We start from the raw sequence: 27,666 nt of genomic DNA, 5'->3' as shown, positions 1-27,666 counted from the left end.
ACTATGCAGTCTCTGTAGACAATGAACCCAGACAGGGCTCATTAGTACACTTAAAAATCAGTTTCTAAACTGATACAGTTAGATTACAAAAGACTGTATGGAAATTGATTTTAATATCGAATCATTTTATGATATAGATCGGATATGATATAGATTGGATTACGATATATCAGATCATTTTTATGATATAGAAATATCACAAGTCTACCTTAAATACTAATTAAAAATAATTACAAAGCCAACAAGAAATTACTATTTCCAATCCCTAATCTTTGTAACCATATCCGAAACTATCACTGGAGGTAAATAATTTAACAGAACAATGCCTATAGATTCCTATTCAGATCACAGTGGTGTTTCCTGGACACTGCTGACACATAGACAAGACACAGCCATTTTTTTTCAGGCAATCTTTTCTCTCAGTCTAAATGGATGATGTTTACTCGTTTCACTTGCACAATGAAGAACTGAAGCAGAGAAAAACAAATGACCTGCCCAAGAATTCTGTCTACATCAGTTCTTTTATCATCCTCATCACTAAAGTACCCGAGTACCTTTCACTAGGACATTGACCAGACCACAAGACAGAAATAGTATGTGTCACACAGAGAAAGTCTATCTCAGAGCCTGGGAACTGAACTCCAATTATCTGGATCCAGGCTCCGTCCCTCCACCCCACCCCAAGGACACCTTCCTCTCAACAGATACCCTGTGATGTGAAAAAGCCTTGGCTCTGGATAGGGAAATAGTGGATTCAGGCAATTTACTATTAGAGAACTTCAGAATCAACTTGAAATTTCCTATCATTAACAAAAAGTAGCAGCAGTGATGAAAAGCAACAAGTGTTTCTAAGTGACAGGACTGACATTTCTGTGATCTGAAACTCTCATTGCTAGGTTTTTAAAGTGCTGATATTTTATAGCCAAATTGGGACCCAGCTAGTTAAGTATCAATAACATGAGAACATCAGCAGAGAAACAGTGACCCCATTATATGTGAACGAGCTCTGATATTTTAGCTGAAGAAATGTATTCGGTTTTCAGTCTTGTAATGCATGGCAGGAGTTCCCCTTTGATTTTTCTTCAGAGAAGCACCATGCAGATTCGCCTGTGAAGCTGTATTGCAGGACTGGGGATACTGGATGAGCCTAGGAAAAGCTGCAGAGCCAGTTGCAAGACTACAGATGAAATCCTGGCTCCAGCAAATTCAGTGACTAAATTTTCATTAATTTCAAGGGGGCCCAAACTTTCTTCTGAAGCTTTGGCTCTACAAAACAGTTGATCTAGTTGTGAAGTATCTACTACTAGATCAAAAATGTCAAAACCACACGACAACTGAACTGAGACAAACCGACCTGATACTTCTTAATAGTTGTGCTCCAGAAGAGTTTCTGATGAAGTTAGTGCTGTCTGTCTTCTATAACCAGCATAAATGCCACAGAATGTATTCAGGCTAGTTCAACAGAAGTGACATTGTGTGTCTCGTTCATACTGAACACATACACCTAGTAATTTAGCAACATCCAAATGGTTTTTAATGTTCATGAAACTGTTGTCTGTACTCTTACCATGAAGTAAGACCACGTATGTAAGAGGACTAAACAATTCAGCTTTGTGCCCTAAGGCATGGATGCTGACCTACGCCATTCTCCCTTGCAGACCAGCTGCATCTGAAAAAAGTCTTTATAAAAGTGTCACACTGCACAGTTAGTCAACTTGAACTTTATTTTTGTTCTTTGTCTTTGATTTCCCCCTCTGTCTTTGTCCTACCGGTGCTTCAGCATTAGAAGAACCCATTTCTTTAACATTATCGTCTTCAGCTTGTAATTCACTGTAGGTTCTGCTACACCATTGAACTCAACTACCGAACAGCCTTATTAGCAAAAACTGACTTCAGAATCCACCATTATTCTTATTCTTGGCAGTACCGACAAGCATATTTGGCACAATCTCTTCTTGTTGTATAGGACTGAATCAGGACAAAACAAGACAGGAAAAGCAAAGAGTGTGATAAACCTTGGTAGATACTAGTCTACAGCACAGTTTAACTAAAAACTGAATGCCTAGACAGCACTTGTCCATGAAATACCATGTAACACTGAGTATTGCTGGTTGGTACCAAAGCAACATTGCACCTGTGTAACAGTTGCTTTCTAAAGAGGATTATGGAATTCCTTCTGCAGTCACTGACATGAAAAGAGGAAGTTATACAACATCAAAAGGATTCAGAAAGATACAGAAAACACCAAATGAATGACTCCATACAAGCCAAAGAGCAAAATCCAGCAGCGAAGAGTCACAGGGGAGGCCAGGACTGAAGGTGAGAAGGAACAAAGATTAAGTCAGAGTTGGGGAAGATGTAGAGACCAAATTCTGCCTGCGGTTATGTCCATGACAACCTGCAGAAATGAAAAGGCTGCGTTAGTCCAAGGTGGGCTACCAGATTTGGAAACAGACCAACCACAGTACGTATAGATCTGTTTCCTGAAAGAGGGCAGACAATCCTCAAACTCAAAGCAGGACTACCAGGAAGAGAGATGCAAAAGATGCGATGAGAAAATATATAAACAGCAAAATAAGGCAAGCATGTCCAGGCATCATTGCCAAGCTCAGCAGGTATGTTACAGAGTATACCTACACTTCATCTGGCTTCAAATTGCTTCTTTTGCAGGCAATAAAATTACTGCAGAAATCCCAGAGAATAAACTGAGTTAACACCCCATTAAATACAACAGACTTTCAATTCAAGGTAAGGACGTGCCCAGATTAAGCTATCCCTGTACAAACTGGCCCATGGGTAATATACATCAGTTCTACTGACTTATGGTCTTAAAAAAAAAAAAAAAAAAAAAAAAAAAAGAAAAGAAAAAGAGCCTAAGATGCTTGGCAGTGAATTCCATTAGGAGGAATTTCTACAAGGTAAGAAACGATATGTTCTTTGAAGCATGCTTAAACAGCACAACATATTCTTCCATAAACATTCTTTCTGCAGTTGAACACATACCCCAAGGTAAAAAGCCAGGCAGCATTCGTTATTTTGTGCATTTTCTTTTATCAGTAACATGATCTTGCCCCTTGCCCCTCTTCCCCTCCCACCCCCAATTAAGCAGTCTTGATTTTATACCTTCAGTTTGTTTTGTCAGCATCTAGCTGGAAACTGGTACCAGAGGGAATGGCACTGTTGCTGGATTGAGTTGTTGCCCCCATTTCAAAGAAAACAAGATAATATAAAACACTTATTTCCATAGTTTTGCCTTTTCTAAACACTTCAGTTGCAGTAGTTGTGGACCTCTTCCAAATTCACTACTCCCCCCAGTGACATTTGCCGAGGAAAAAAAACTTTATAGGAAAAATCTTTGTCAGCAGAGGCACTTAGTCAATTGTAGCTGCTTTTAAGCTGCAACAGCTTAGCACAAATGAAGAGGGAAAGAGAGGGACAGAAAAGCAGGACAGGAAAACATACAGGCAACAACATGAAGTCAGGAACTAGATTTAGATTTTCATGTATTTACTGACAACTTTAGATGCTGCAAAGGTGATGGCTCTCTATAGCCTGTCCTCCCACATCATTTTAGTGTACAGTTTCACAAAACAGTAAACCAGAATGCAAGCAAGATACCTCCAGAAAGGAGTTCCTGCTCCCCTTTCTCTCCTCTCTGATCTTCTGCTCACTTCGCATGAACCCCAGTGCTTGCCAGACCTCTACATGAGCCCAGCCAATTCACAAAATTCAGAAAACTTTCAGCAAGAGAAAAGCTGGCTAATTTTCTACTATTTTGATGAGTTAGTGAAGGCTCACAGTTAGGCAGGGATGTCCTTGGCTGGAGTAAGATCACAGTGAAACAGCTACCACCATGCTGCAGACGCTCAAGCTCCAGAGAGCTGGCAGTGCTGCTCAAGTGCGAAGCTGTTGCAGGCTCCCCAAATGAAAATCAGTGCTGCAAAGATACAGTACTATGTGAAGTAAACTATATAAACTATACCAACAAAGCTTTTGTTACACGGATTTACGTATTCACAGCTCCTGCTAGTTAGAAAGCTAGGAACGAAGTCAACTGTGCTGATTTTGCCTATCAGCCAACACGCAGAATCAGCTTTAGCCAACTAGAAACCTTTATCACAGCCATTCCTTGCCGTCAGAACGACAACTTCAAAGACATGCAAACTAAATTCATGTTTTATTTGTCAAGCGAGCAGCCCCTTGTAACACAAGAGTGCTTGCTATACCGCTTCCAGCCTGACCAGCCTTCAAAGCATAGTAGGAAAAGGATGATGTATCTGCATGAAACAAAAAAGAAAAATAATTTAAAAAAAACCTAACAAAACCACAGAAAACCAAGAAATTACCATCTACTTGGAACAAACCCAGGGAATTGACTTAATTTTCCAGACAGAAGCACTCCAGCTCTGGCTCCCACTAAGGCTTTATCTCATTCTGAGGTACAAAGACTTATCATTAGAGGGCACTTCTTCCCTCAGCAGAAAATGGGTTCTTTTCCTTGGGTGATAGGTACTTCAGGCATCTGGAAATGCACACTTACCACATAACTTGAAGTCCTGAAACTAGGGTGCAGCTGGAACTCCATTTTCACATTTGCTGTTTTCTCTGTTCAAAAGTGCTTGAAGAACGTATGGAATTTGCAGGTCTGAATCCAAACTTAATAAGGCTAAAAACTCAACCATTTCTGCACTGGCAGTAGGTGAGTATTAACCTCAAAAATAAATGCAAGTTCTATTCCTGTATCCTCTTACCCCTGCTGTCCTTATCCTGTGAAGTCCCTTAGCAGATTTTTAATAGGGTGAGGGTAGAAGGTAATTCTTACTCACCTTTTTCAGAAAATAATGGGTTGTAAATAGAATTTGACTGTACATTTACATATGTCAGGGCCACTCATTATTAATGCTAGCAAGCAGAAAAAAAAATGACACCTTTCCCTCCTGCATTATCAAGTTCATAGCATGTGCTTGAGAGCCACAGGCTGGCACACAGCTAGATTTCTTCTACAGGAGCAGATGCCTTACTTCTGTAAAGTGTTTTAAGAGAACTGCAATCTTCTGAGGACAATGTCAACACCCTCCGTAACCCATACTTACACACAAGGAAAACGGCACGTGTACTGCTGTTTCAGAGCATATACAACATTCACGCTAAAAAAGCCACAGTCCTTTCCAGGAAAGCTGTTGGATTAATTTTCCAGAGCTTTTCACCCTCCTGGACCCAGCCATCCAGCTGGCTTGCACTTCTGACAAACTTCCTGCATCTCTTTCCCCCAGTCCAAGCAGTTTATTTCTCTTCCTCCAATACCACAGAAACAAAAACCACTTGGGCAGGAATTTGAAGTGTCATAGAAAAAACTTCCTCTGAGATGAATTAGAATACTAATACAGTTGTTAACATCCATTTTGAAGGGTGAGGGGTTGAAACAGTATGTTTATAGGCATAAGCTTTCAGCTTGGGATTTCTCTGCAAGCATCCTGGACTTAAGCAATATTGTTTCACATAAATTAGATGAGGGAATTCTCTCTTGGCTAACACTGGAACAGATTTAATAAAACTAGAACTGTCAATATGAGACAGAAAGAGAAATCCCATGGTACTATTATTCCAGAATGAAAACTAGACCTCTTTTTGATTCCCAGACAGCAAGGTATTCAGTTGATGTGGGTATCATTCTTCTATACAAGCCTGATGGACATCTAGCAAACAAGAATTTGTACAGCCAGAACTCTTTATATGTAATTTATATGTAATTAGAATCCAAATCTACAAATAAAAAGATCAGATGGACTTCAATACACAGACACACTTCTAGGGGAAAGTGAGAATGCCTTTCTCCTTCCACAGCATGAACGACCAAAGCTACAAACCTGTAAACAGCAGTATTTAACAGCTCTAGGAGATGAACCATTTCATCAACAGGAAAAGAGAAAGCCTAGGATCTGAAAGTCCTCTTATATCTCAGAATAACATACACATCATTATGATTTAATATCGACAAGACCAAATTTTTAAACCACACTGAATTAGCACCAGAAGTCTGTTGCCAGGTCTCAGCAGATATGCACACAAGGACTGAATTCTAACAAATCGCTTAAATATTTATGCTTACAATATTCCAATTAACTAAACATATGCATGTTAGTAATCTGGAAGAGTATCCTGCTTATGTTCTTCATAATTCCCTTTACTGACTCTTCCCAAAGCTTATATTCTATAGGCAGTAGCACTTGTGACCAGCTGGAATCTTTTCCAGTTATCAGAAGAATCAAGGTTTTCTTTTTCTTAAAACCAGAGTGCTTCTCAACTCATTAATCAAAACTTTCCTTTCCACGTGTCTCAAGCAACTTGCCTAACATTAGCAAAGTGTACTGACACCTACGCTTTTTGGAGAACCTTGTATTTCCACAACCCCTAATGTAAACCAACTTTCCCTTCAGTATTGCAAAAATAATTTGTCCCATGTTACTACCATGAACTGCTGGAGCCCCCAGCAGGCCCCTTCAGAGTCCCACTGTACTACTCACTTGTCACAATAAAAAGAGAGTATGCTCTCCTCCCCTGAGCACGCAAGCTAGGGCAGAAGTTTTGCTACCTAGAACTGTTTCTGTTACCAGTGAATTATCTACATATACTTACAGAGAAGGATGGGGGCTTAATTTCTGATGACCCAATCCTGGATATAAAGACACAGCATGAAGGAGATGAAGGAAAAACAGCGTTCTAAACAGGAAAACATAGCGAGTTAGCAACACGCAATGGCTTCAGATCCCATTAACGGGTTATCTGGGCACACTGTTTTCAGTACCTTCTTAAATGTATTCCCATTAAATAAGTATTTCCAGGTATTTTTTGAATACATGCTTCCTCGGAATTTTTATTTGAAGATGTGCTTCATTATTTTTTCTTTCGATTTCTATAGCACCGATGTGGCAAGTAATTTGGGGAGTCAGTTTCTATGAGTTTCAGACTAGTCAGCTCAGTGGAACCATTCACAAGTAGAAAGCTGACCTCACGCTTAAGCACTTCAGGATCATGCCCCAGCACATTCTCAGCTCTACTGGGCCACAAATGCCAACATCACAGCTTCTCATGCTTCCCCAGCACCCCACCAGCCCCTCCCCAAGATCTTTCCCCGCACCCCACAATTACCTTTGTCCTACTTCCAGCTCTTTTCTGTGGACTGCAGCACCTTATCAGCTTGTCTTCTCTTGCAGCCAGAACTTCCTCACTCGAATGTTTTCCAACTGCGTCTGACCATACGTCCATCCATACCTTCCTTGCTAACGTGCCAGGCCCTCCTTCTCAAGGTTAGTAGTTATTGTATCCCTTAAGCATTGCTAAACATTTCGAGTTTTGAGCACATATTTACATATCAGTGACTTCAACCTGCAAGTTTCCCCCTTTGAGACTTCTTTGGGAGTCTCACCTAAATTGCACAATTCTGATGACATTTTTGACTCTCAAGTATGCACAACTGGGTACAACACGACACAAGTAAAGGTAGGCACTGAAGAATGATACAGCACAAAATATATTTAACAACCATGACTATAACTGTTACAAATAATTTGTTTACCTAAGTCAGGTTTGGTAGCCATGAAGTCAACCAACTCCACCACGACGAAGAGGACTCCTTTTGCCTTTCCTACTCTTCCACTGCCCTCTCAATTGAGTTTATCCCTTTCTGCTGTGTCTCAAATCCATCATTTATAGATGTACAACATTCTTGTCCTAGAAGAGCACAAGATCCTCCTTGACTAGCTCGCACATAATTACAGCCATATGATTTTGTACATTCGCCATTCTATTTTGGGCCATTTCATACGATGTACTGTTCAATACTTTAATGGTATCAGTAGCTACTTCTTCTATCAAACTGTGGAGTCGATTTATCTTAGTTCCATAGGACGCAGCTGCACACGTAGGGCATAGTGTAAAGAAGAACCTTTGCCCTTCTGATACCACAGGCCTGTTTTTCAAATTTACCTCTCTCCTCCAGCGTGGTTGTCCTGTTGGGAGTTGCTGTAATACTCTAAATGGAGGCATCAATAAGCCTAGAAAGCAAGACCTGTACCATCCCCCAGGCAACCATCAATACACCTTTTTCCCACAAATCCAATCTGTACCATTAAAGTTACCTTCCCAAGCTATTGTATTATTTTGTAACAGACCCCAAATAGAGTTTGAAAGCTATCAGGTTCTGCTCGATGTTCCATTTGAAAAGATGAATGGTACAGGGGCGTTCTGTGTAGAAGAAATGTAATACCTACACTTACTATTTCTGGCTTGAAAACGTGGTGTGGAAGTATTCTTTGTCATATTGCAGCAGAGCAACCAGTCTTTTGCTTTTCCTAAATTGATGGCTTTTGGTCTCTCCCCTATTCTTAAGGGATATCTTTGCATAGGCCAACCTCTTGAGATCACACTATTATCTTTTTCTAATGTACAATTAGAAGCTAGTAAGTCCACCTTGGTAATATTTTCTTGCTGTAGTATCATTAAGTTATCCTACTTCATTAAGACAGAGTACCCTGGCTGCCCCAGAGGAACAGGGTCATAGGAGAATCCTGTTCTCCCTAACATTACCTGTGAACACATCCAACCATTTGTTACATTGAGTTTCTTGGCTAATTATATCTTCACTTCCTCATAAAGGTTGTCATGACTAGTCCCCTGACGTGCTAAGCAGTTGGTGAACATCATGGCTATCCCAACCAAAACACTTTCAGTTTGTCAACTAACAGTCACATTGATTTTTGGATCTTTATCTGCCGAAATGTCCTTCCACTGAGGTTCTTCTGTCAGCAGCACTGATGCTGGTTTTACTTCGGTGTAATAATTCCAGGACTCGATTCCTCCTACCTTGATTGCAGTGCAGGTTGTCAGGAGTACCTGAAAGGGTCCTTTCTGTTTTTCTTGCAGAGGTTTGGAGTTCCATGGTTTTATACACACATAGTCTCCTGGTCGATACTGATGGATAGGAGTGTCCAATGTGAGTGGCCCTGTCAAAACAATGTGTTGTTGGAGAGCCACAAGGATTTTCCCTAGAGAAATCAGATCTAACTTTAAATCCTTTTTTCCCTTTACATGTAATTCCCCTGGAATCAGTGGCACTTGGTATGGATTTCTATAGAACACCTCTAAAAGGCTAATTTTACTCCTTGACATTGGTGGTATTCTGATTCTCAAAAGGGCTAGTGGGAGGACTCGTGGACACTTTAAAGATTCTTGACATATTTTACTGATCTGCTGTTTCAGGGTTTGATTCAGTCTTTCTACCTTCCTGCTTGACTGAGGCCTCCATGGGGTATGTAAATCCCACTTGATACCACGGGTTTTACTTAACTGCTGGACAAAATCTGCCACAAAATGCAGGCCTGGATCAGAGGACATTCCCATCAGTACCCCAAACCTTGGTACTATTGCTTTGAGTAATAGCTTAGTGACTTCCCTGGCTTTGTTGGTGCAACAGGGGAAAGCTTCCAGCCACCCTCAGGAGGTGTCAACCGATACCAGGAGATATTTAAGCAGGCAGCCTGGAGACAGCCAATGCCCCCCCGTTTTGCTCCAAGACAGAAATCACCATATGCAGAACATACACCATGATTCTTTGTCCTATTGTTGATTTTCTAACTTGGATTAAAAGAACAGCTACAGCACGCAAACATCCTGGCCATCCTTTACTTACATTGTCCAATTGTTTGGAGAAATACCCCACAGCTCTTCTCCATGTTCCCAGTCTTTGAGTCAGCACACGAGGGCAAGGTGGTGTTGCTCATATACAAATAGCTCAAAGGGCTTAGAGAAATTGGGCAGCCTCAATGCAGATGCTGACATCAGAGCCTTTTTTAAGCCCTTAAAGGCTATTTGGCATTCAGGGGTCCATAGCAGCTGGTTCTCTTTTGACCCCTTCAAGGTTTCATAAAGGGGTTTTACCAATAGTCCATAGTTGAGAATCTACAGTCTGCACCACTCAACCATAACCAAACACGCTCTGAGCTCCCGTACAGTTCTTGCTCCCGGAGTCTGGCAGATCGCTTCTTTCCTGTTGGCTCCTGGTCTCCATCGTCCTTGTGAAATCTCAAAACCTAAATAAATCACAGTCTCTTTTCCCACCTGAGCTTTGCTTTTTGATACATGATATCCTCCTTGTCCTAAGAAACTCAACAGGCATGTAGAAACTGCATGCACTCTCCCTGGGTCTCTGCAGCCAACAAAATGTCATCTACATACTGCAGTTTTGTTCCTTTGGGGTTTTCCTTCTTCCATAATTCCAGCTCTTTTGCCAACTGGTTGCCAAATTTTGTTGGACTGGTTTTGAACTCTTCAGGTAGCACTGTTCAGGTAAGCTGTGCTTTGCGTCCAGTGGTGGGGCTTTCCCATTCAAAGGCGAATATTGCCTGTCTCTTTGTCTAGAGGTATGCAGAAAAAAAGCATCCTTTAGATCAAGTACAGTAAACCACTTATGCCTCCTCTTCAAGCGTGTCAGCAAGCTATACGGGTTAGGCACTACTAGGTGGGTATCTTGAACAATCCGATTCACAGCTCTTAAATCCTGAACTAATCTACACTCCTTGCCATTTTGCTGTTTCGCTGGCAATATCAAGGTGTTATATTGATTCACACTCTATCCAACAATCTGTAATTCAAAAATTTCGTTCTTAATTCTTCCAATCCCTTTCTAGTCTCCCACCTAATAGGATACTGGTTTTGTCTTACTGGTTTAGGTCCAGATTTTAGAACAACTTTTGCTGGTTCTGCCAATTTAGACCAACCTGGCATTCCACTAGCCCATACCAAGGGTGTTACTGCATCTCCTGCTCCTGCAGGCATTTCTTCCTCTGTTTTTTGTGTGTTCCATAAAATAAAAATTCTCACTTCCACAGTTTCAGTTCAGGTATTAGTAGTTGCACTTCTACATTATTAAAAGTTATCTGTGCATCTAATTTACCTCAATAAATCACTTCCCATCAAGGGTATCAGATATTCAGGCATATATAAAAACTGGATAAACGGGGGGGGGGGGGGGGCACGGGACGGGACGACGCACAATAAAAACAGCAATGGGCTATAAGACGAAAAGGGAGGAAAACCAGCAGCAGGGAGCCGGACACAAACAGATGTAGAAAAACAAAGTAGCGTGGTGCTATAGGACAGAGAAGGTGGGACTAAAACATGGAGGAGCCAGACAGAGAGAGAGAGACCAAGGGAAAAATCCAGAGAGGCTACAGGGGTTAGAGGAAGGAACTAAAAACTCGGGACAGGGTGCCAGACAGAGAGGGGCAGAGGAAAACAAAAATAGCAACAGGGTACAGGGCGGAGAGGAAGAACTAGAAAATGGGGGCAGTGAGATGGACATAAAGAGATGGAAAAAAGTAAAAAGTGACGGGCTATGCAGCAGAGAGGGAGGAAGTAAAATATCGAGATAGAAAGCAAGAAAGAGTGAGACGGAGAAAGGGAGGCGGACTAAAAGTGAGGGACGGAGAGCTGGGAAAGGAGAGACGGAGAAAGAAAAGAGAATCGTGACATGTTACAGAGCTGAGAAGGAAGAAACTGAACAACAGGGACAGTGAGCCAGACAAAGAGAGCCAGAGAAAGAAAAATATTAATGGGCTACAGGACAGAGAAGGAGCAATGAAAACATAGGGAGCCAGAGCCAGGCAGAGACAGATGGAGCAAGAAAAAACAGCCAGGGGCAACAGGACAGAGAGAGGGAGGAAGAAAAAGCAGGGAGCCAGAGCCAAAGAGAGACAGAGAGACAGTGAAAGAAAATTATAGCAACAGGCTACAGGGACAAGATGTAGGAATGGAAAGACAGGGTAGAGAAGCCAGTCCAGGCGTGACACACACAGGAAGTACAGCAACACCTAGAGGGCAGAGAGGGAGGAATTAAAACATAGTGGCAGGGAGCCAGAGGTGTGGAGGGAGAGATTGATAAAGGGTAAGGGGGAAAGAAAGACAGGCTACATGGCAGAGAAGGCGGCACTAAAAAATTGGGATCCAGAGCCAGACAGAGATGGAAAAAGAAACTGAAGAACAGGGAGCAGGAGCCAGCCACAGAGAGATGGAGAAAGGAAGAACCACAATGGACTCGAGGACAGAAAGGGAGGAATTTTAAAAACAGAGGGACCGGGAGCTTTACAGAAAGAGACAGAGAAAGGGAAGATAGCAACAGGCCACAGGGCAGTGAGGAAATAATTAAAAGTTAGGGACAGGGAGCCAGAGTGCAATGGAGAAAGGGCAGGGAAAAAACTGCTACAGGGTACAGAGGGAGTGATTAAAGACTCGGGACAGAGAGCAGGATAGAGAACACAAAAATAGCAACAGGCCGTAGGGCAAAGAGGGAGGAATTACAGAATGGGCACAAGGAGCCAGACAGAGAGATTAGGAAAGACAGGATACAGAGCCAAGGGGGAGAAACTGTAAAATAGGGACCAAAAGCTGAAGAAAGGAGAGGCAGAGAAAGAACAAATTGCAATAGGCCACAGGACAGAGGGAGGAGTCAAAAAACGGGATTAGAAGCAATCTACAGAGAGGCACTGGAGAATGAAAACCTAAAGAGTGACATGTATACAGGGCAGAGAGGGAAAAATGAAATAAATAAAGATGGGGACAGGGAGACGGACAGAGAGACACAGTGCAAGAAAAAACAGCAATGGGCTACAAGACAGATTAGGGAAAAATTAAAAAAACCTGGCAGGGAGCCATACAAGGAGAGACAGTGCAAGAAATGAAATCACAACATGGCACAGGACCAGGAAGGACAAAATTGAAAAACAGGGCCCAGGAACTGGAGAGAGAGAGGAAAAAGGACAGAGCAATACAAAAAACAGGTGAGGAAGCCAGAACACGGAATACTGCGTTAAGAGACAGACAGGAGCAGGACACTGGCACAGAGAGCAAATGACAGCAACAGAGAAGTGGACCATGAGAGAAAACAGGGACAGAGAGTGACAAAGATGTGAAGCAATAAATAATAGGGCCAGGGAGCAGCACAGAGTCAGAGAGAGTAAGAGATAAATAGGAAGGAGAAAAGGGATAGTGAGATACAGAAAGGAAATAAAAACAGCGACACTGAGCAAGACAAAGGATAGAGAAAGAAAGAACAGAAGGAAGGAGATAGATATGAAGGAAGGAACACAGAGTAGCATGTACAGGCACAGAGAGGAAAAGAACACCACAGAACAGGCCAAAGAAATTGCAGGGAAAAAAAAAAAAAGACACCCCTACAGATCAGGACAGAGATGTAAAGGGAAAAGCAGCAATGGGCTGCAGGACAGAGATGAAGGATGAAGAAAAGGAAGGAGAGGGAGCAGGATAAAAGCAGAGAGAGTAAAAGAAAAAGGGCAACAGAACGAGAGATAGAGGGAGCAGGACAGAAGAATAGAGAGGAGACGTACAGGGAAGCAAAATGTATTGTGTTTGTGTGGCAAGGTTTTGGTAGCTGAGCAGCTACAGAGGTGGCTTCTGTAGGAACCTGCTAGAGCTTCCCCTGTGTCAGACAGAGCCAATGCCAGCCAGCTCCAGAACAGACCCACTGCTGGCCGAGGCTGAGCCCATTATCAACAGTGGTAGCGCCCCTGTGACAACATATTTAAGAAGGGGAAAAGTTACTGCGCAAAAGCAATTGCATCTGGACAGAGGAGTGAGAATTTGTGAGAGCCACAGCCCCGCAGGCGCCCAGGTCAGTGCAGGAGAGGCAGGAGGTGCTCCAGGCACCGGAGCAGAGATTCCCTGCAGCCTGTGGTGAAGACCATGGTGAGGCAGGCTGTGCCCCTCACCCCATGGAGGTTAGCAGCGGAATAGCATATACATATACCTGCAGTTTGTAGAGGATCCCACACCAGAGCAGGGAGATGCCCGAAGGAGGCTGTGACCCCGTGGGCAGCCCACGCTGGAACTGGCTTCTGACAGGACTTGTGACCCCATGGAGAGAGAAGCCCAGGCTGGAGCAGGTTTGCTGGCAGGAGCTGTGGCTCTGCAAGGGATCCAGGCTGGAGCACTCTGTTCCTAAAGATGGCACCCTCTGGAAGGGACCCATGCCGGAGCCGGGGAAAAGTGTGAGGGGTCGTCCCCCTGAGGAAGAAGAAATTACATGTGATGAACTGACCACAACTGCCATTCCCCATCCCCTGAGGGGAGGAGACAGGGAAATTGGGAGTAAGGTTAAGCCTGACAGAAGTGAGGGCTGGGGGAAGGTGTTTTCAAGATTTGGTTTTACTTCTCATTATTCTACATTGATTTGACTGCTGATAAATCCAACTAATTTCCCCCGAATTGAGTCTGTCTTGCCCATGATGGTAATTGCCAAGTGATCTCCCCACCCTTACCTCAGCTCATGAGCTTTTCCCTCATCCAGCTAAGGAGGGGAAGTGATAAGAGCAGCTTTGGTCCAGCCAGGGTCAACCCACCACACACACAAAATCACAGCAGCACAGGAAAGAGAAGGGGCCAGGGAAGGGGCAGGGAGGGCCCAGGAAGCACAAGAGGGGAGACAGGGCCCCAGGGACTCATCACAGCTCTCAACTTTTGGCACTGCTGTGAGAATTTGACAGTTCAGACGCTTCTTTCTCGTTCTCTCATCCCTTTCTCTTTTGCAACGCTGGTCGCTTGGATGTCCACCTAAGAAAACTTTGGGTGTCAACTCTTAGGAGACAAGGCCTCCTAGACACGTAACCTCGCTCCCCTGCGCTCTGGGTCACACACACAGACTCTGCTGCGCACGCTGGCGGCCTGGCCTGCCGCGGGCTACCAGGACGGATGGCTCCTCACCCGGGGGAGCAGGGTCTATGGTGCTGCAGTGGGAGGCAGCTGCCAGCCAGATGGCCTTGGATTTCTAGTCCTTCCCCTGCTGGGGCCTGCCCAGCTCCAGGGGTGGCGGCTCCGGCCCGCAGCCGGGCCGTGCCCCCGGTCCCCCCCCCGCCCCGGCCGCGGGGGCAGCGAGGCCGGGCAGCGCCATCCCCCGCCAGCCTGCGGCGGCGCAGCCCGCGGCACCCCCAGGGCAGGGCCGGCCCGCGGCCCCTCAGCACGGCCCCTGCAGGGACAAAGGAGCACAAGTGGCCGTTACCGGCGCAGCGCGGCCCGGCCGGAGCCCGTCCTGCCGCGGGGCTCCCGCAGACACACCCGGGGCCCGGCTGCCGCCTCACGGCCGGGCCGGGGGCGGGGGGGATGCGGCTGGGGGCAGCGGCAGGGTGCGAGCGGGGCCCGGGCAGGCCCGGGGGGGCTCTGAGGAGGCGCCGAGCCCCCGCCGCGGGGCGGTCCGCTCCCGCCCGCCTCCCTCGCCTCAGCCCTCGGCACCCCCGCGCCCTCATCCCGCTCGCCACCAGCGGACCGCGGCCTGCCGCAGCGGTCGGCTGAAGCTCCTCGAGCCGCCCCCCCCCCCGGGGCACGGGGCGGGAAGGAGCCCCCCACGCCCGCCCGGGGGCCCGCCGGCCTCCCCCGCACCCCCGGCCCTCACCCGCCGCCGCCGCGGCCCGCTCCCCGCGCGCCTCCATGTTGCTGGGCGCGGGGCGCACGCGCGGGCGGGGCGGGCGGGACGGAGGGGCCCGCGCGCTGGCAGCGCTGGTCTGCGGCTCCGCGCCCCGGCGCCAGGGGGCGGCAGTGAGGCGGCCAGACGCGCGTGCGCGGTGCCCAGCCCCGGCTCCGGCCGCTGCGGTTAGTGCGACCTCCGGAGGACTGACGGGCACTTCCGGCGTCGTGGGGGACGGACAGGCCGTAAGGTGCGACTTCCCCCGGTACCGGTGCCGCCGCCAGCGTGTCTCGCCCGCGGGGAGCCGCTCGGGGCTCCGTGGGGCGACCCCCTGGCGGGCTATTTCGGGCCCTGGGGTAGGATTTGGGAATGTTTGGAAGCGGGCACTGGAGAGCCTGAGGCGGGGTTTGGGGTGTTTCAGCCCCGGGAGCAGGCTTAGAGGCATTCAGGGGCACTAGGGCAGGGTCTGGTGGCCAGGCAGAGTTTTGAGACGGGGGTTACCCGCTCTGGGGCAGGGGTTGGGGAAGTCGGGGGGTACCAGGACCATGTAGCGCCACAGCAAATGGCTCTGAGATCCCCAAGAAGTGCAGCGCAAGGCCTGTGGAGGCCAGGCAGGTTGCAGGAGTACCTATGAGGCCCTTGCTGCTTACCTAAGCTGAATCAAAAGACAGTTCCGTTAACTGCAAGTAAGGCACCATCAAAGTCTGACTTGTGCTTGCCCTACCAGGGTGGGAGGTGTGGGGCCCTTCAGGTGCTACATGGCTACAGGGAGGTCCCCAGGGCGGGGGGTGCAGTCGGGTCAGGTCCCCACCTCCAGCCCTAGCTGTGCTAGGTCATCCTTTGCGGTTCTTCACACCCCGGCCATCCCCGCAGGCATGAGAGGGGCAGGGACCGAGTCGTGGAGGGGGTGGGAGAGCTCTGGAGGCCTGGTGATTCCCTGGTGCAGCCTGACCCTGCTGCCTGCCAGCAGGACCTCACACAACACCCCTGCGGACAAAGGACTTTTTACTTCAATGTGAGCTAGAAATTTTACCAGGAAAGAAAGAAGACAGACTTTGTAATTGTAGCTACTCCAATGGTAAATACACTGGTGTAATAGAGTAAGCAAAGCTAAACCACCAATAAATTATAAAATACATATAATTACATGCTGAGATTGGATCTTTTAATAAAGCTTTTCCTTAAAAAAAAAAAAAAAAAAAAACTCCATGGTTTGCTCAGCTAAAATGAGTAGACTCTTTCTCCTCTTAAGATTATTTTCACATAACTGATTTGTTGTTTGTTTGGGTTTTGGCAACAATGTAAATCACGTAGTAAGGATGCTTTCCCCACGGGTACTACACAGGCCTCTAACACCTCATTACCTTGTCCCTGAATCCCAGCTGGGTTATATTTGAAATTTATTTGGAAGACATTGAAAAGTATTAAAAGTATTCATTAAAAAAATAAAAGAAAAAAAGTACAGTGGGGTAAAAAAGCAGAGTACAGCTGCATTTTCCTAACCATCATTTTATAAAGTTCTGCCATTACTCCCATCATCCCTAAATCAAAGGAATTTGAATCTGCTGTATTGTAGAAGGACTTAAACGGAGGCAGGCAAAAAAACCCCAACCAAAACAAAAAAACCCACACACAAAACCCCAAGGCAAGACCCTTATCCCATTTCAGACCTTTCTTTCACATTTCAGTGGAAATTCATTTCTCAGGTATCTCTGTTTCAGATGATCTGGACCATAAAGATTTGTCTTGCATTTGGTAAGTAATTTTTGTTATTGCGTTGGACCACACATGCACCAACAGTAAAATATGTTTAAATACAGTCTAGACACCAGCAGATTTAAATATTCACTTCCAAGAGAACTGCAGAAAAGCGATCCTCAGGGATGTAGCTGTTTCAAAAGCTACAAGTGTCTTTCATGAGAAAAAAAGATCCAAGCTGAAATAACTATTTCAGTGTGAATCAGAGAAAAAGTTCAATTAAACTCAGTAATCTGAACAAATAACACAACTGACTTACGAATAACTTGAAATTTGCAATTAAGAGTTATTTTTTAATATTCCTTTTTTAAAAACTAAAAATGTTAAGAAAAAAAACGGGGGGGAAAGCTGGAGCAACCGATGAATTTAAAGGTCAGGTTTTTTGGTTTGTCTGGTAGTTTTTTTGTTTTGTTTTGTTTTAAAAAGAGTCTCTGCATTTTTATTTGATATAGCAGAATAGCCAGCACCACCACCATGGTAAAAAAAAAACCCAACAAAGTAGTAGAAGAAACAGGAACTTGAGCATAGCTAGAAAAATTTAACTTTTTAAAAGCTAGCCTATTTAAGATAGTCTTCTTCCTTTGACAAGTCTGCAGGCAGAGCCTAACATTTATTGCATCAGATACAGATATATAGAACATTGCTCTAAACTGAAAAAACGTTATTTTTACATTTCAAATGCTTTGCAAGCAACATTAAAAGTTAACATATCAAGAATTTTTTTAAGTTTCCCTCCCCGTCCCCAAAAGGCCTCTTCATCTGTAAGCACTAGTAGATACATTCCACGGTTCCTCTATTTAAGAGGCCATCTGTAAATTACTACAGTGTGATAAACCAAAAAAAAAAAAAAAAAAAAAAATCAAGAGAAATGAGACACTAAAGCTGTTCTGCGTGGCTATAGTACATAATCACGAACAGTTCAGCAACCATTTATGACGCTTACTGATTGCCCAGACCATAGCAGCTCTGTCCTGGGAATCAGCTGCCACCACCACCGCAAGCTCGCAAACAAAGGGCTAACCTGGACCTTGACCATTATTTATTCTGGTCATTGCTGTTAGAGATTAATTGGAATGCGGGTACAATCTGCAACACTGTTTTGCTTTCAGGAAGAGGCAAACCAACAGCTGTGCAGTGCCGGCTTTCTCTTTGCACAGGCAACAAGAATTCAAGCCTCACAAAGCACACAATTAGGCAAATAAAGCATCCAGATACCCTAAGTATACTCTTATTAGTTTAATCCCCAGCGCCATGTAAAAATACATTCTAAGTTAACTGCTTTTCAGGGGACCTTCAAAGCTGAAGATAAAGATCATAAATAAACAAGAAACCAACTCCCTGCAAATTCAATCAGGGTTGTCAATTCACAAGAGGTTCTTAGTCCTCCTTCATGATACATTTGATATATTTTAGCACAGCATGGGCATATACTGATACATAGCTACGTCATTAGAAGTTGTATGTGCAGGTTTCTATTCATCTCCCCTCTCACAGACTGGCTGGCAGAGGTTGGTTACTTCCCATAAAACTTCTTATTCAGAAGAAAGATCAGAAGGTTGACATTCACTTTTGCTCTGTCAAACAACTTCATGACTGCGACGCCTTCATACTGCAGCTGCAAAAGATCCTGCCAAAGAGAATAACTTTATGAGCAAGGAATACTCTAGAGCTTATAGAGAATATATAAAACCTTGTGGTACAGCAGGTTTTTGAGGAGTATCTATCACAAAGTACATGGCATAAGATAATGAGAGACTTGTTAAAGATCCACTTGTACTGCATGAAAAATGCAGTCACACTAAGGCATTTAAGATCTTAAAATTTTAACCTGTGATTATTTAAAAAAATTTACAAGAAGGCAGAAATAGAAGACAGTTCTAAGAAAGCCAAATTTCAGATCTAGCCACCTCGAGGGTCTTCATTTGCACAGCAGCCATAAAGTTGTGGTAACATTTAGAAGGGGTCTCCTATGTGCCTAATTGTATCACGTACCCATGAAACGCTACAACATTCCAGTGTCACTTTATAAAAATCTTGGTGGCCGTATGTGTCAGTGGGGTGGTTTAGAGCACTGCGCACTAGGGCAGAGGCAGAAACAGCATCTCTGTTTAGGACTGTGTGCACCATGCCCGTTCAGTCTCTCAGGCGTTTCTGCGGGCAGTATTTCTAGTTACACTGTGCTGCTGTCAGCAATGCACCTGACAGAGCCCGAGACACGCTCACCGATGTCTCTCAGCAATTAATTTCTCTCAGCAGCCCACTCTTGAACAATACACTTTGAAGGCAGCATTCAGGTAGCGCTACTGCAGGGCAACACTGCCTATGTTCCCAACTCTGAACATGGCTCCTCAGCTGTCTAGCCTGGGTGATGCTGGAGTGAACAATCATAAAGCTATTTCTCCTGCTTTCTGTAAAAATTCTGGCAATAGAAATGCAAGTCTTTTTAACTGATGCCACTGTTAATGCTACACTTGGATGACCAATGGCAGCTCCCTTGTTGCTGTCCTGTCGGAACACCTCTTTTTCTGCAAAGCAGCGCTACGAAGGCATAGTGGCATGGCCACGCACGCCTGAGGAGTGAGCAGCCTCGGGCAGCCCCATGAACCACAAAGTTCATGACCAGCTCTGATAGATTAGTGCCAGAATGAGCTCGGGGAGCCCTCGGCACACACAAACAGCGTGCGGGAGGTAGCCAGCTAAGTGGCACGGACTTAACGCAATGCAAGGTGCTCCTGCACACAACCTGTTTTGACACCCACAAGGCATCCCTGATTAACAAACTTAATGATGCCCAACTTGGGTGGGGGATGGGTAGGGACCAAGGCAGAAGAAGGGGACACAGAGGCCAGGCATAATGGTACTGGCACAGGAGGAAGAAGGGGGAATTCTCTGGGAGAAGGTCAGTCAGTATGCCTGTTCTAGTAGTCTGGCCTAAGTAAAGGCTGAGGACTCCTAAGAACTGTACGGCTAAAAGGAACTGTAAGCGTAGGGTGGCGGAAATACCACCAACACACAATGACCAGCTGAAGCCACCACACCCAAGGCCAGCTGACCGCTACCACAGACTCCTGATCTTTCTGCTGTAGCAGGGAGTTGTTGAAAACGCAGCTTTCATTCGGTGTGTGTACATGTGAGTGTAACTAAGAACACAGACTGACATCACGCTTTCGTTAGTAAAGAAACAAAAGTAGTCTGAATCCCCCATTTACATTGCATCTGTTTTGCCTGCAACAAATGAGTTGGTTTGGAGTGCGTTTCTCAGACCATTCAAGCAGAAAACGTAATTGTTATTTTCATGAAGAGTCTGTTAAGTGGAATTTACATGCCACTATTAAATAGGACAGTTCTTACCTGATAATGTAACATAAAGGTTTCCATCTGTACTCCCATGAACTTTGCTTTTACCTCGAAATCTCCTACTTCTTCTGTTGGACTGATTTCAAATATCACGTTTTTAAACCTATGAAATTCAAGAAATGAAAAACCACAGTTCATTACTGAACATTTAATTCCTACTGAAACAGAGAGAGGACATACAAGGTGAAATCTGAAGATAAATTTCTAAGAATTCTGTTCTTAACTCTTTATTCTATATTCCCATTTGGAATGAGAATGTAAAAGCCAAGCAGACTCAATACAACACTGAATGGAAGCCTAACAGATTCTGCGCCTGGTATCACACCTTCACACAAGTGTAGTAGGCAATACAGTAATTTAGCCTGTGCAGTCTAAACAGCCTACTTTAGTGCTGCACATCCACGCCTTGTTTAGTGTGCAAAGTACAAAATATGGTTCAGGGTTGGAAAAAGATTCTAGTAACAGGCAACTTCTCCATATTGCACGGAAGATATACCAGGTTCTCAAGGCTAGCAAACTGCAGCTGGACAAACTCAAGCTAGGATTTTGGGGTTTTTTAACAGTGAGAGCTATTAACCGTAGTAGCAATTCACCCAGGGAGGTACCCTTCCATGAGTGCAGGGGTGACAAGAGGAATGGGGGGTATAAAGATGTCGTGTTTAAATCCCATTACACTTCTCTGTCAAAGACCTGCTTCACTTTACCCAGAAAAAAGAGGGGGGAAAAAAAAAAAAAAGAGAGAACTTGAAAAGTGACCACTATGCCTAGACTGCCAAAACAATCAGCTTTAATAGCTAAGTCTACCAACAATGCTGAATTCCAAGAACAAAACCACAAGACAACTGTCACAATCTCAAACAAATCTCAAGCTTCCGTTCCTCAATTGCCAGCACATATACTAGTTCAAAGACAGACAAGAATTCGACCTCTTTTCCTCCAAGAAGGTTATTTTAGCTCTAGAGAGTTTAAAAAAAAGATACTCACTGGTTACTTTGCAGGTCTTCAATCTCTAAAAGCACTCCCTTCTCATGGAGTCGAGCTGCTGTATATTTTAGAGAAATCTTTTTACTGTTTTTGCCTTTCATCTCCCGAGGTTTCTTAGACACTCTGGGGAAAAAAAAAACACCCAAACCCACACCCAGATGATCAGTCAAACAAGCAAAGACATTTCAGACAGCAAACATTTAATCCTATTTGGATGAAGGGATAGCACCAGTATAGCTAATTAGCTGTGACTAACACAGCTGATAGATAAACTCACTATTAGAAATACATCATCTACAAAGCACTTGTAGCTCAGCTCTGATCTTTCATTTTCAACTATTCACCAATAACTTATGCTACAGGAGAAGAAAAAAAAAAAAAGAGAAACCACCACCAACAATCCCCAAAACATAACCACATGGTACTTCACAGAAAGCAGTACCATCTCTCATTAGGCAAAAGGGGATCTGGTGACAACTGGCATGGAGAAGGCTGAGATTACTCAACACCTTTCTTGCCTCGGTTTTTCACTGGCAGCTGCTCTTCCCACATCACACCGGGGAAGACAACACTCCTCCTCCCTCCTCCCCCGAAATCTGAATTGTCTTGCACTACAACTGGCTCTATTTGGGATAAAAGGAGGACAACTTGTGATCAGTGCTTTTGCTGTAGTTTTCATTCTCTGCTCCTAGAAAGGGTGACAGAACGGACTGACTGAGCAGTATGTGCATTATCTGGGCAACCTGCTTCATTCCCACTGGACGCTCTACACTCCCCTCTCCTAGAGGGACCAAAATTCTTTCAAGCACGTCTTTTTGACCCCATTTGGGGTACTGCCCTCTCCCTGTATTTTCGCACCACTGCAGAGATCCTTTCCCACATCAGCACTGCAGCAAAGAGCATGGCCAAGGAGCTTTGAGCAGACGGCATTACGATTCTTCTTAGCAACACGTGCTTTCTATAAGATGCACTTCTAGGGCCATGGCATGGTTCTGAGATACATACTTGCCCTTGCTGGCCAGGTTATCCAAGCAGGTTTTGATGTAGCTTTTGTAATAATCCACTTGTTCCCCATAAAAAGTAGCTTTGGAGTTCAAGGCACTGTACGTCTGCTGCAGCTTCACCAGCTCTGCCTTTCTCCTCTGACGGTATCTACGCTGATTTCGGATATCCTACACCACAGAGGAAGACAGGCAGAGACTTAACAGTTGTTCGAGCTCTCCAGTTGCTCAAACCCAAAGCACAGTATTTCAAACACACCATTTGATTTTGCTTAGTCTTGCTTTATGCTACAAGCTGGAGCCCTCAGTTGCACTTGCCCGAGTTTAAGCATCACCACTTCTCTGTGTTGACTATTTTTGGAACTAACCAACTCTACACAGCAGTTCATTTGAACCTTTCGTTGCTTTCTTGAACATCAACGCTGTCCTAGTTGCGATGGCTAGAGCAGGCACCGGCAGCACCTGATCTAAGGGAAGGTAGCAATTTTTGCCACCGCTGGGTAGGAAAGGTACCTTACAAATCAAGCACTGTAACCACAGCTGCACTCAGACTGCCTTATCTTTCTTTGCTGTCAGCCACATTTAAGCATCCACCTGAACAAAGAATATCACATGTTCAAGTTGACTTCTATTTTCATTTTTGATACATATTAATGACAGCACGATCCATTCTAATCTGACCCCTAAAGGCAATTATTTATTCACTCTACATACATAACATTTCCCAAATAGTTTTTTGGTAAACCAGATATAAAACACATTATCACTGAAGCAATGTGCAACAGCATTAGATCACGTTTGCAAGTTTTTGTCAGCTCCCTCCTTTATCATTTAGTTATTCCTGAATGGGTACATTTAAATGAAAATAACGGTTAGGACATCTTTAAGTTATGGGTAATACTTCCTCATGTGAATAAGTCTGTAGAGGTGCTATTTAAATTAGTGAAAAGGAACAGTGAAAAAAAACATCATACATCAAGACTTCCCCTCCAAGCTTTAACACCTTTCCTTAAACACCTGAGATTCTGGCAACACAGTCATTTGAGAAAACATAAATGTCCTATAAAAACAAAGGACCTCCCAAATGCCAAGAGGTGGAAACACTGTGGCAAAAGGTAGGCTTTGTGTCTGTAAATCAGCTACCACAAAACTTACTCCTCCTGAAAACTCACGCCAGTTTCACAACGCCCCAAACCATGGGAAAACTCTGCTGTGAATACCAGGAAACGACTGATGGCATACCTTCGCGATGTCATTGATTAGCTCCTGGTATTTATTTTTGGCATTCACTGTCCCCAGTTCTGTCAACTTTTTCAGGCCTATCTTGATTTTATCTTTTTTTTCTTGAAGATTTAAGTTGCCATCTTCCTTTACAGACACAGATTTTTTCATCTTATCGGGAGTTTTAGCATCTCGAATGGCTCGTTTCTGCATTGCTCTTTGATGCTCCACTTCCTAGAGAAAGAAAACAAAAAGTTACGAATTCATTAACGGATTGGTTTTAAGGTGACAAAAGAACCAGAAAGAGACTGTCTGATCTTTGGCATAACATAGGATAAAAAGTTTTCCTTGGTCATTCCTGTGCTAACTCAAATGAATCCATGTTTGATGAACACGTTCCATGTAGGGGAACTGGCAGAAGCCTACATGCCATTTAAAACCATTTTCTAGATAAACGGTTTCTAGCAACTACCAGAGCAGCAAGATTCACACATACAGTTTATTTCTACTATATTCCCTCCTCATAATCATTGCACACTGCTCCAGCATCAGTGGAGACTGCTTCAACTGCAATACATAAATGCAGATTCCCAAGTACACCCACATATATCTAGACAGATGACAACTTCCTAGTCTAAAAGGAATGCAGGTAAAAACTTCGTACTTGCTCCGAGGTAGCTGGAGTTTCCAAGATTTCAGACAGTGTCTCCCCTGGTTGGAAGCGGATTACATCAACAATTAAACGTTTTGTGCTGTAAATAAATCAAGAATAGAAGAAAAAACTTTAAACTGAAAGATGTTCAATACTGTTCTATTCTGAAATAACACTAATGTTACCGATTTATCTAAAGTCCGATCATCCGGATGCCCGCTCAGGTAGTCATAGGCTAGACCAGACCATAACCCTGAGAAGCACTTCACTTTGACAATGTGTTATCAGAAAGTAGTTCCCTGAAAGGTTCACCTACATAATACACAGGATTTGCTCCCCATTACCCCCCCCCAAACAGCAAGGACGTTACCCTGTATATTCCAAGGCAGCCCCAGCACTGCCACGTGGACTGCAGAACCTGCAACTCCAAGGAGAAAGGTAAAGCAGGTAGCAGCAACAGTGAATTTGTGCAGCCAGAAAAAGTCTGTAATATTATCCACCTAAGTGCACTTCAGTGCTTTGTAACAGGTATCAAGAAACTCCACAGGACTATTTGAACAGTAACAGAGCCAAAGCAGACCCCCGACTCCAATCTGGTGATAGACAGGGTCATTCCTTGATCTCAGCTCTGATTTAGTCGCAGCCAGTGCCCACTTCCAAGGCAATTCTATCTCTGAGCCACACAATGAAACCAAATAGCACCTTCAGTACTTTGCAGTCAGGCTGGAATTATTTCTGGCATCACACAAAGCGCACTACGCATGCACCTTCCTCATCATCCACAACTCAGATGACTACCAGCACCTCTGGTAAATCTCTGCTTTTGAAATCAGCATCACCTCCTGCTGGTGGGCAGGGAAATACTGACCTATCTTTTGAGAAGCCCAGACAAAGTTATTTTTGGAGACAAGATTTTTCTTCTGGGAGGTCACTGGTCCATCTAGGCCAAGTGTAAGCTGACCCAAAGAATTCTCGGTCAAACTGTCTAGCGCCTGAGCAGCAGCAGCAATGCACCACAGCAGGGAAATACGCATCTGAATGTCAGGTAGCTGCTCTACACACCTCAGCAACCGGGAAAGGCCAAAACTGGCCAAGAGGCAGTATTATTACTAAGTCGTCCTCTGGAATAAAGAGTCCAGCAATAATTAAATCTCTGACTGCCCATTTCTCCCTTTCCATTAGGCTGGTAACACCTCTATTTCCCAAAAAGGCTATTAGTTGTCATCTATTAAGAGTCAGGTTTGGGGGCCAGCGAGTGCAAAGAAAAGGTGACCACGCCATAAACCAAAAAAGGAGAGCAGCAACAGCAGAAATACCCTAAGGAGGTATTTCCCACAGACAGGGGAAAGCTACAGGGGGAGTATCATGAGTTACCATCATCTCCCACTTCACCGTCAGGATACAGACATAATCCACATAAAAGTTGTGTAAAGAAACTGATTTTGGTAAGCAAGCAAGCTTAGCAACATTGTGTTTTTCACATTTAGTTACCCTTAAAATTTCCGTATTTCACACGTGTTCTACTGAAAACATTTACAGAGGGCATTATATAGGCCAGACAAATACTGATTCATCTAAATTCTATGTTAATAGACTTCAGAGTTAAACCCCGATTGTGATGAACGCTACAGATTATTTAAGATTATCTTTACAAATTATTCACATGCAGGCAAATCCAACTGCTGTTGTTGCACTTGTTCACTTTTAGAAAGTTTTCTTTTCTGGTAGTTTTCCCCTCCAGAACTATCCAAGACAGACTTTTAAAAAATGACAAATTCAGCAGTGACAAAGAACTGACAGGAACAAATTCAACAGCTGCAGCATTGAAAGGACATGGCTCTACAAGGTCAGTGTATTTGAAGTAACAGTCCACCACTTGTTTAAACTACACTTTGATTCTCTTATTTTCACATGCAGATTAACTGTGAAAACGCAGGTTCCTTGTTCTCTTGAGAAACATACCAGGTAGTTACCCCATACTTACTTCAACAGAATTGTCCTCGCATCCATCTCTGCATTCTCATCACCAGGAACATCAAATTTATTAGTGAGTGTGAGAGAAACCTCAGTCTTTGCTAGCATTTCCCTGTTGGGGTCATTAACATTGCCAGACCCTTCCCCTGCCAAACAGAAAAGAGTTTATAGAATAAATTGTATTCTTTACATTCTTGACTGCTAGAGCTTTGACATTTTTTCCTATGTAAGAGACCACAGAAAAACTACACTGTTTCCTAAACTGTCAAAAGGGCACTTTAAAAATCAAAACCAGCTTTTAAAAACATCATCTTGAGAATGTTACAGTCTTTTTCTTCATAAAACTGAGAGAATGCACCGGTGAGAAAGGCACCACAAAATCACTGGTTCATATGCCTTAAAGATCACTGTGTATTCAAAGCTTCTCAGTAGAGACTAAGATGCTGAGATACAGAGTAGCTGACCTGCCAAAAATACTTTATAAATAAAAATATGACCATGTTTTTATGTCTATGTCCTCATTAGAACAAATTTCCCAAGCTAAGAGCGAAGCCCTTGTTAGCAACCGCAATCTTCTATGAACAAAGCAAGATTATCCTGTCAAAAGGAAACGTTCTTGCTCTAACTGCGTCTGAACTTTCATCGGAACAGCTGTTAGGATGTTTCCCTCCCAACACTCTTTTTTTAAAGGGCTGCAGCAAGATTAAACTCTGACATAATAACCACATTTCTCCACGCATAGGAGAAATGAAATGGGGAAGGAGGGTAAGTTCTAGTTAAACTCAAGGTCTAGATTGGCTCAGATAGCACTTCTTACGTTCACGTTTTTGCCAGTGCTCAGAGGAAAACATGCCAGCAATCGTTCCTTTATAAAGGTTTCAAGTGACTTCAAGATAAGCATTTTGCTGTCAAAGCATCCTCTCCAAAAACCATATCCATTCGCTTCCACACCCCACCTTGCAAATAAGTTGGGACAGACACAGGCACACACAGAGAAACGGCTCCAGTGTAATAGAACACAGAAAACATGTCAAAATATCCCTTTGTCTTCTAGAAACGTCTCAAGCAGGGTGAGGTGAGGTGGGTGGGGAGAAGAGAAAGCAGCTCTGGTTTTTTCAGGGTAACAAATTCTGCAGTCAGAGAGAACACACTGGAACAATCTGCTGCTGCTTTTTAGAGCACGTTTTCCCAAATCACCTGTGATGCTTCCTTAGATAATTCATTTAATTTCTTAAGAGTACATATTTCTT

At 44.1% G+C, this 27,666-nt stretch overlaps 1 protein-coding gene across 2 annotated transcripts in view; it reads right to left on the bottom strand.

Moving 5' to 3' along the window:
• Window positions 1–18,448: 18,448 nt before the first annotated feature.
• Window positions 18,449–27,666, bottom strand: part of IQGAP1 (IQ motif containing GTPase activating protein 1) — a 69,407-nt gene continuing 60,189 nt past the window's right edge. For both annotated transcript variants that reach the window (XM_080395435.1, XM_080395434.1), the window contains exons 32-38: window positions 26,427–26,562; window positions 24,455–24,542; window positions 23,812–24,024; window positions 22,574–22,740; window positions 21,569–21,691; window positions 20,579–20,687; window positions 18,449–18,854 (exon numbers count right to left, since the gene is read on the bottom strand). In XM_080395435.1, coding sequence (XP_080251561.1) covers window positions 18,741–18,854; window positions 20,579–20,687; window positions 21,569–21,691; window positions 22,574–22,740; window positions 23,812–24,024; window positions 24,455–24,542; window positions 26,427–26,562 — 950 coding nt within the window. In that variant the 3' untranslated portion in view covers window positions 18,449–18,740. The remainder of the gene's footprint in view (window positions 18,855–20,578; window positions 20,688–21,568; window positions 21,692–22,573; window positions 22,741–23,811; window positions 24,025–24,454; window positions 24,543–26,426; window positions 26,563–27,666) is intronic.

Source organism: Falco punctatus, assembly GCF_963210335.1.
Source record: "Falco punctatus genome assembly, chromosome: 7".
Classification (NCBI taxonomy): Eukaryota; Metazoa; Chordata; class Aves; order Falconiformes; family Falconidae; genus Falco; species Falco punctatus.
The sequence above is the reverse complement of the archived record's forward strand: the minus strand, read 5'-3'. Positions and strand labels throughout refer to the sequence as shown.